The 9,708-nt window shown below is 47.4% G+C and overlaps 1 protein-coding gene across 2 annotated transcripts in view; it reads right to left on the bottom strand.

The window, feature by feature from the left end:
• Positions 1 to 517: 517 nt before the first annotated feature.
• Positions 518 to 9,708, bottom strand: part of LHX2 (LIM homeobox 2) — a 31,120-nt gene continuing 21,929 nt past the window's right edge. For both annotated transcript variants that reach the window (XM_081067042.1, XM_081067041.1), the window contains one exon: positions 518 to 1,386. In XM_081067042.1, the coding sequence (XP_080923168.1) occupies positions 1,099 to 1,386 (288 nt within the window). In that variant the 3' untranslated portion in view covers positions 518 to 1,098. The remainder of the gene's footprint in view (positions 1,387 to 9,708) is intronic.

The following is a 9,708-nucleotide window of genomic DNA, read 5'->3' as shown; positions in this document are numbered from 1 at the left end:
AAATTTTGCATAATTCATTAGGAAAACCGGAGTTTAAGCTGCCCTTTGGTGACAACATTCACTCTTCATAGGGAAAGGCCCTCACTGTCTGACACCCCCTTCCAGCCCAGAGAAGAGCAGAAAAGGCAGGTGTGATGACCTTTGACCTCTATCATGCAAGTATCAAGAAGGTATCCCTATTTAATATTTGAAAGAACAGATGAAAGAATTAATGGTATTTTGTTTACATACCTTAGCACATATTCATGCCGTGTTAATATTATCTCTTTTCTGTCTCTGCCTCCACTCTAAATTGCTTGAGGGTAGGACTGTATAGACTTCATCTCTGGATCTCAACGAGCAGCCCAAAGCCTGGCACAGAAGAGGGGCCGCATGAATATCATAAATAAATATGTATAAAGTATTATAAATAAATACTATAGATAAATAAGGCAGGCCCTGGAATTTATCTCTAGGCTTCAGCACGATTCTTAAGTCCTATGCATTTCACACCCAACTAAACAACAGTGGCACCAGCTAGTTTCAATAAGTGGTTTTATTACTGGTTAGATTTTACAAATTCTGATATTCGAACAGACTTCCACCTTAAAATTCTAAAACAATGAAGTGACCGTTGGAGGGGGTTTGATTTTTCCTTTTTTTTTTCTTTTTAGGACTATTCAAAGTAACAAACTTTTTTTTTTTTTTACATTTTTGCTCTGATCATAAATATACAGAGAGAAAAAGAGGGAGAGAAAAATGAACAAGTCGTCCAAAGTATGGAGATAAAACAGTATTCCTAAGGCACGTGGCAGTCTTTGAAAATACAGAAGCTCTAGCCAACTTAAATTATTTGTTGTTTTTCCTCGCTCAGTCCCCAAAACTGTACAGGGACACAAATGTTGTGTCGCAGATAGGTCTTCCAAGGAATTCCTCAGTCCACACCACTGCATTAGCTGGACACGCAATTATTTTCTTCCTCTGTTTCCGGGCGAGATCCTAAAACGTGGTTAGTTAGTTGCTCAAAGCCTCTATTTTAAAATACACTTGGAATTCAACTAAAGATAATTTCTTTTTTAAAGAAATTGTGGGGCAAGGGGGAGGGGGAGGCGCAAGTCATTAGAAAAGGTTGGTAAGAGTCGTTTGTGAGGGACTGTGAGGCTCATGGCCCTCCAGGTTGCCAGGCACAGAAGTTAAGACGGACGTCACAGTTGGCAGGGTGGGACTAGTCAAGTCTGTGAGGGTGGTGGGAGTGCTGGAGGGGCTGAGCGAGGCATTGGAGAGCTCCGAGGCTGGCCCCGATGGCGTCCCCGTCTGCAGTGCCGCCTCCGTGGACTTGTCCACGCCGGTGTTTTCCTGCCGTAAGAGGTTGCGCCTGAACTTGGCCCGGGCATTCTGAAACCAGACCTGTGTGGGGCGAGAGGGAAGGGCTGGTTAGGGAAAGGCAGGCAGGGAGGTGAGCAGGGCTGAGCGAGCGGAGCATTCCGTGGACTGTTTAACTCAGAGATGCTAATCAGTGTTTTGCAGGGGGATGGGGGTGGGGGGGCGGGGATAATGAACGAAAAGATGGGCTGACAATATTTTGTTCTTAAGAAAATAAAAATGTCCTTTTTTTTCATTGGCTATTACTGGGTTTCCCTTTCTGTTAGAAGGTTCCAGAGCTGAGCCACCCTCTCCAATATCGCAGCCACTGCTCACATGTGGCTAGTAAGCACTTGACATGGGATTAGCCCAAATGTGGCTAGTCGCTAGATGAAAACACACAACTGATTTGAAGGTTTAGTATGAAAAAAAGGAAGGCAGAATATCTCAATAATAATTTTTATGCAGATTACATGTCAAAATGATAATCTTTTGGATATATTGGACTAAAACTCTATTCCTAAAATTAATTTTACCAATTTCGTTTTGCTTTTTTAATGTGGCTACTAGAAAATTTTAAATGTAAAATTACGTATGTGGTCATGTTGCATTTCTTTTGGACTGCGCGGTTCTGGAAGATTCATGCAAACCAAATCTTGATTGTTTTTCTCAGTGGTTGAGAGATTCACTTTTTCAGCATTCGCCTTTAGCACGCAATAATAGATCCCACAAGTTCTTGTTGGTACAATCTTTAAAGTGTTTCATGGTCACTAAGTCTGGGAAATACTAGAATAGTGTAAAGAACACAGGAATCAGTCAATAAAGAGTTACTAAGAGGAAGAAAGACACTGATCCTACTCCCCACCATCAGCTGGAGAGGACTGGAATCCTGGAACACTGGTTTCCAGTCTCAGGGCTGGATGGGCCGAGTGGGAACAGCTGCCAGGGCAGAGCAAAGCCAAGGAAGCTGTGACCTGTAGATTTCCTCTCCCAATCTGCCATGTCCCAGTATTGCTTTTGAGGGAGGTGGGATGGGTTGCACAGTTGGAACTGAATTGAGTATGAAAAGAATACCACAAAGACAGAATAAGGGTTTACTTTCATTTTCCTGTGGCGCAGACACATACACGCATCCACACCCACACCTTTGCACATGAGCCTTTACACACTCGTGAAGATGAGCAGAGAAATTCATCCACACAACCCCCCTCCCCAGAATGCCCTCCTATCTAACTGCACAGAGAGATCTGGCTGTACCCAAAGATCCTCAAAATACTTTGGGAAAGGCCTAAGAAATCTAGGTCATTGTGGAGAATGGGGGTAGAAAGGGGGCTGTATCTCCCAAAGAAAGAAGCCCGAAAGGCAGGGCCCCTCACTTCCCTGTGCGTGAGGAAAACACCCGCCAGAAGCCTCCCCATAAAACACAGGGCCTTGGAGGATTCTGCAGATTCTCGGGTGTCCAGTTGCGAATTTCCAGATGTGCCTCCATCTGCCTGTCTTTCCAGTGTCTCAGACAGGGGTGGGAAGGGCCAACGCCTGGCCTTCCTCTCCCCTGGGAACCACCCCCAACTACTGGGGCCTGTGGCTTCACACCGCCCTTTTGGTGGCCCGATACACTTTGGGCTCAATTAAAAGCACAGCCGTGAGAATCCCATAGTGAGAAGGGAGACACAGACCCTGTGAAGCCAGGAAACAAAACTCTCTCCAGCATGCTGGATCTTCCCAGGAAGAAAGCACATTTTCCCTGGCCTTGTGCCCAAAGCAAGCCCATCACCTCTTCTGGAGGCCTGCAAGTAAGTCCCGTGCTTCTAAACCATCCTCCACATGCTCTTCTTGGGGTGGAAGATTCTTCCCTGTCGAGCCTGCAGAAATCTATCGGGGTGAGACTCTGTGTCCAGCTGGCCCAGGGAATGACTGATGGAGAAAATGGATGGAGAAAGCCCCAGAGGCCTTCAGAGAGAGGTGACTTCCCCAGTTTTATGGCTGGTTGGATTAGGAAAGCTGGAGACTTGGTGCCACCCTTTGCCACTGTCCTGGCCTGGTGTCTATCTGTCCAAGCAGCAGCTGGAGAAGGGAGCCCCAGGGGTGGCTCATGGCTCATGGGTCCGAGGTGCCAAACCCTTGAGAAGGACTAGAACCAGTTAACTGCCAGCTGTTTGCTCTTTCTCCATTGTTGCCCCTAACAGTGGCTTGTAAACAATAACACCATCTTCCACAAGTGCCTCTCTGCTTTACTGGGTCTGAAGTACCAGGTCTGGTGGATGAAAATCAACAACTTAACTACCATGTTTCCCCGAAAATAAGACCTAGCCGGACAATCAGCTCTAATGCGTCTTTTGGAGCAAAAATTAACATGAGACCCGGTCTTATTTTACTATAAGACCCGGCTAAGTCTTATTTTCGGGGAAACAAGGTAAAAGGCAGCTGCTGTGGGGTTTTGTGTTGGGTTTGTTTTTCACCTTAAGCGGGACTTCACCAGAATTTTCTCCCAGGTATTTCAAAAAGTCCCCTCCCGGGTGGTGGTTGAGACAGGGACCCTGTCTGAGTCATCTTCATGACCCTGGGGACATGGCACAGGGACCGGCAAAGATTAAGAATGAGTAATATGCATTGAGTTAATAGTAAGAATAACATGACATTTAGGGACTCTTACTATAGTGCCAAGCGTCATGCCTCTAATATGCACAGTCACAGGTGATCTCCATGGTAAATTATCACCATTTTATAGATTTAAAGACAGAGAGGTTCAGAGAGGTGAAGTCATTTGCCCAAGGTCACACAGAGGCCAAGCTGAGACTGGAAATCAGGAATCCAGGGTATCTGCCATAAAAAGTCCATGCTCTCCCTACCACATGTTCCTGAGCGAGTCAGCAAGTGAGTGAATGAATGAACAAACAGAGAAGGAACTGTGCAGTGAAAAGAGTACTGGATGTAGCTTCCAGTTCTGGTTCTGCTCCTGACCAGCCAAACGACCTTGTGTGAATCTGTTACTTCTCGGCCTGCCTCGGTTTCCCCACTTGTTCCCCAACGAGTGTTGGACCACACCACACGATCTCTACTGCCTGGGATTCTAGGGCAGCTGCAGTAAGGAAGGGGGTGATCTGCTCTCCCCACCCATTTTCTGAAACCAACAGCCGTCTCTTTTCATTTGCAGGGAGTGCCTAGCCTGATACACAGAGCACCCCCAGTAAGTCCTGAGTGAATGAGGAAACCCACATTAATCTGTGTCCTTTCCTCAGGTACGAACTGGTCCTGCAGGCTGTTTGCCTCACAAGCCCCCTCCGGATTCGACCAGGAGGGCCAGTGGGAAACCTACTTTACCCTACAAATCCATTCCTGGGTCATTGAGAAAATCAGACAAAAGCCAAAGCTTCATGACCAAAGATGTCCACTGTGGCATTTTTTAAATATATGTAATATCAAACGAATGTCTGACCAAATAGGGCAAGCAGAAGTCGTGACACAGCCACTCCATGCAGTCGAAGAGGAAACGTCTTATGATAAATGTTATGTGAGAAAAAAAGAATTTAAAAAATTATGTTCTCTGGTATTGAAACTTCATGACAAAAATAATGACAAATATTATTCACTCACTAAGTGCTAGGCATTGTCTAAGCAGAGTTCTAAGCATTTTAGACATATTGAGCCATAATAGTGCCTTATAAGGAAGGCACTCATATTATTGCCAGATGAGGAGACTGAGGCACAGAGCCCAACCAAAGAGGTGGAGCTGGGATGTGAATGCCGGCAGTCTGGGTCCATGCCCTGACTCACTACTTAACCTCTAAACTGCATACCTGGGTTACTGGTTTCCTGTGCTCTTATATGGGTGATTTCCCCCCTTATTTTTCTAACCTATCTGTATGGTGGTTCTATCATTTTACAAAAATTTAAAAGGCTTTAAGGAACCAAAATAATAAGCACTGGACTGGACATCATGAATCCTTGGTTCTAGCCCCAGGACTACAACTACTTTGCTGTGGGGCCTTGGGTGAGTCACTCCACCTCTCTGAGCTTTGGTTTCCTCTCTTCTAAAATGAGAGATTCAGGCCAAATCACCTATGAAACTCCATCCAGCATCGACCATCGATGACTAGATCAAATATTCCCCACAGCCCTGTGCAAACAACAGGCAGAGCAATGCTCACTCTCCCCGTTTTATAAGTGGGGAAGCCGAGGCTCAAAGACCCTAGTTTAAACCTCACCTCCTCAGGGAAGCTATCTCCTTTACCAAGTCAGGTCATTGTGTTATATGCTCTCATTGTAGCCCTGTGTTTTTCCTTCCTAGCATTTCTATTTTATTTTCGTCAAGAGCTAAACAAGGGTCCGTGGCCACATAAATTTGCAAAATGTTAGAGTAAACCAAGTTGAATCTCTTCAAGATTTCTCAATGCCTGTATTAATGCTGACATGCTCTAATCTCCAAGACAAAGAATAGTCAACCTGTAGCATTTCCCAAACTTAATTTGGTCCTGAAGTCATTTAAAAAATATTTTTAGTATGAGATATGTCATACATAGAGAAAAATACAGTTAATCATATCACCATTTTAATTATTTCCACAACACCTTGTTGCACCTGTATCTCCCCTCTGCAGTGTACGTGCCAGAGGGGCCTGTTCACAACCTAGGTCACTGCTGAATCCTTAGTGCCTCCCACCCCGCCCGGAATGTGGCAGAAGGCCAGTGTATTTGTTGAATAAGCGAGTGAACAGAGGAAAGCTCGTGTGCTCAGCTCCTGAGTTCCCACACAGATTAATGATGACTAACTCATCATCTGAAGAATGTTTCTAAACTGTTGGTGGTTAAAATGTATTTTCTTTCAAAGGCACACCAGGAACCTCTAAGGAGACCTTCACCCATCGAAATCAATCAGCTCACCAACGCGCTCCCCAAGCCCGGGACATCTTCATATTCTGCCTGCCTTCCTCTCTCCCAAAAAAGAAGAGAAGGGACTCAGAGAGGCATGATGAACTGAGGAGTGGTCTCCAAACATGTGTGAACCTCAGTATCTTAATGCACCTCTGTCCAAGGGGCCTTTCTGTCTACTAGTCACCTTGCTCAATTGTGGACAGTCAGTCTTGTGGTTGTCGTGCTGCTGAAGATGACAGATTTGAGCACTTTTATACACTTAGGGTTTACAACAGGATTCCTGCTCTCCCACCAAGACAAGGCGTCTCTCACTCACTCCTTCCCTCTCCCTCATCTGTCCTGCTGCCTTCCGCAGCGAGATCCAAGGTGGGGGAACCACAATCCATGCACTGTGCTATCTTGAAAAGAGCGATGGAACCAGGCCCACCTAGGCGTGCCTTACTCGCTGTGAGACTCAGGGCAAGGGTCCTAGTCTCCTTGAACTTCAGTTCCCTCATCAGCAAAATGAAGACATATTTTTTAATGTGTACAAAAGAGGTTGGTAGATTGAGCCCTGCTATGTAAATGTATGTGAAATGAATGTATATTGAGTCCCTAATATATACTTTATAAATTACACTTTATCTCATTTACTCCTTGCAACCACCTAGTGAAGTATTGTTATCACCTCCATTTTAAAGCTGAGGCCACCGAGGCTCCGAGAGTTACGTCACTTGCTCAGGATCACTCAGAGAGTAAGAGGGAGAGCTGAGTCTGGATCTCACGTCAGCTGGCTCCACATTCCAGCAGAGATACTGTATTTCAGGACTAGCTTATAGATGATACCTATGCATTATGGATTCAATAATAGGCTGGAGCCCCCCTACACACACACACACACACACACACACACACACACACACACACACCATCTACCCTGGGAACACAGCCTCACCCTCAACCTGCTCTGCCATGTACTCTCTGAAGGGTTGAGATGGACCACAACCTGCAGGGGGCACCCAAGTGATGAGGAACCATTTCACAGCATTTTGTACCACGCTGGAGCCTTCCCATTCATTGTCTCAATCCTCAGGAATCCTCAAGGTACAAACTATTATCATCTCCATTTCACAGATAAGGAGTTGGGCCCAGAGAGGAAAGATAAAGTGCCCAAATCACACTGCTGGTAAGTCAGAAAGGATTTGAACCAGTTTGTTATCTTCCAAAGCCACACCACCAGCTGCCTCACCCAAATCTGCTCCCATCCCTTCCTTCTCCCCCAGCTGCCCCATCAGCAGTCAGGCCACCTGGGAGACAGCCCCTCCCATCCAATGCTGGCTCCTATAACATCAAGCAAATCAACTTCACCTCCCTAGGTCTTAAGCTTTTCATCTATAAAATGGGCAGGAAAACATTAAGGTAAGGTAGATGAGTGGATGGAAAGATAATGCTTTGCAAACTTCTGTGTAATCAGGAGCAGCTGTGCTGTTATGGAATATTAAGGATTTCGGCAGGAGATATGGAGGTCTGGGAGGAGGGAGAAAGTGGTCTGGTATGCCTTACAGGTATGACCGCTCCCATCCCCAACAACACACAGACCCTAAATAATACTCACACTCAGAAGCAGTCACTGCTGGGTTGGCTTAGAGGAGAAAGAGCAATGCCCATTGATCAGATGGACTGGGTTTGAATCCAGCTGTGCTACTTCCTAGCAAAAGTGTGACTCGGGGCAAGTGGAAATCACCTGGGCCTCAGTGTTCTCAAATGTCCACTGGGGGAGGAGGGATCATAATATGACAGTAAGGACTCAATGAGGAAATGTATTTCACAGGCCTTTCAAAGTGCCTGACATGTAGTACAACAAGTAAATATTTATTGATTAGTAAACACACCATAACTGTCAGTGTTTTTCTCCCTCAACTAGTCCCATGGCCCTGGCTTTTCTGAGTCCCCACGGTGGACAGGGGCATGCGTGAGTGAGGGGCCCTCGCTCAGGATTCTAGGGCAGCTGGGGACAGGGCAAACATTCACCCGGGTCCCTCATGTGAACCTTTCTTCACACATAGGGTAGTTGGTCCCTCCCCTGATCTCCCAGAATCCCCTCCACACACACACACACACAACCCATCATACTATGCGAAACAGATTGTGGGTTTGTCTCTAAACCTCATACTGAATTTCTTCGGGACCAGGACTTTGGTTCATTCATCTCTGTGTCCCCAGGGCCTGGTGCCAATAGATATTTGGTCAGATGAAAGAGTGAGAACTATGCTGGAAATCTGATTTGCTGCTAAATCAGGTAACCAAGCCTCCTCCCTCACTAGTGCCAACAGAGACTGGCTTCTCCCCCCAAATTCAGACTCAGCTATGGACATCACTTAATCTGGAGAACTGGGAGAGGTATGTGCCCTAATGGTACCCATTTTACAGATGAGAAAGCTATAGCTTGGAGAGGGTAACTAATTTGTCCAAGATACATAGCCAGTGAGTAAAAGAGCAGAACCCAACTCAGGTCTTCCTGAATCCAGCTCCGCCTGACTCCAAATCCCTGCTTCTGACCTGGTCTGCTCCGTGGGCTTGACTCACAGAACCGCCCCACCGACACACCACAAGGGCATCTAAATAGGGGAAGAGACAAAGTTTTCCACTAACCAGAGAAAAGGCAGCAGTCGAAGATGCTCAGTCCAAAATCGCCCAGGGCTGAGGAACAAAAGGGATGCCAAGAAAGGTCCCCCGACCTAACGCCAAGAACGTAAAGTCCGAGGGAAGTGGACGAGCGGGATCCGAGACCAGGACGTCGCATCAACGTCCCGTCTCTGCTCTAGCCCAGGCCAGAAGGACCCGCGGGCAAAGCGGCCCCAAACCGGAGAGGAAGGGCCCGAGCCGAGCGCTGTGGCGGGAGGCGGGCCCAGGGAGGCGCATCAGCACCCCATTGGCCAGCCCTCGCCTCCTCGCTACGTCACCGAGCCCGCCGGAGACCGCGCTGCCCCCACTCCCTCGCGGTCCTCAGGGGTTCTGGCCGCGGGGCCAAACGGGCCTGCGAGCCCGACTCCCGGCTCCGCAGAGATCTGAGGACCCTCGCCCCTGTCACCGTGTCACCGTTCCATCTCGCCACTGCCGTCACCCCCAAACTGCTGTCTTTTTTTTTTTCCTGACAGATTGGTAGGGAAACTTAGGGCGGCTGCTCGGCACTCCTTGTCCATCACCGGCACCCTCACCCCCTCGGTGTAGCCTCCCCCCCCCCCCCCCCCCCCCGCGGCCCTCAATCGCCCACCACCTGGGTCAGGAAGGTGGTTCAGACTGGCCTGGACTAGAATTCCAGCACCTCGCCTCCTGTTGTGGGACCATGGTCAAATCATTTCATCTGTCAATTTTCTTACCCCCAAATGGGCATTGCTATTCCGAGGACCACACGTTCTGAGGAAAAACTGGTTAGGCATGCTGTAAAGGGAGATATTCTCCCACCGTATCATTGCATGAATGGGGACACTGAAGTCCAGTGACCAGAATAATCTTT

Source organism: Rhinolophus hipposideros (genome assembly GCF_964194185.1).
Source record: "Rhinolophus hipposideros genome assembly, chromosome: 11".
Lineage (NCBI taxonomy): Eukaryota > Metazoa > Chordata > Mammalia > Chiroptera > Rhinolophidae > Rhinolophus > Rhinolophus hipposideros.
This window is presented reverse-complemented; position numbering and strand designations above follow the sequence as displayed.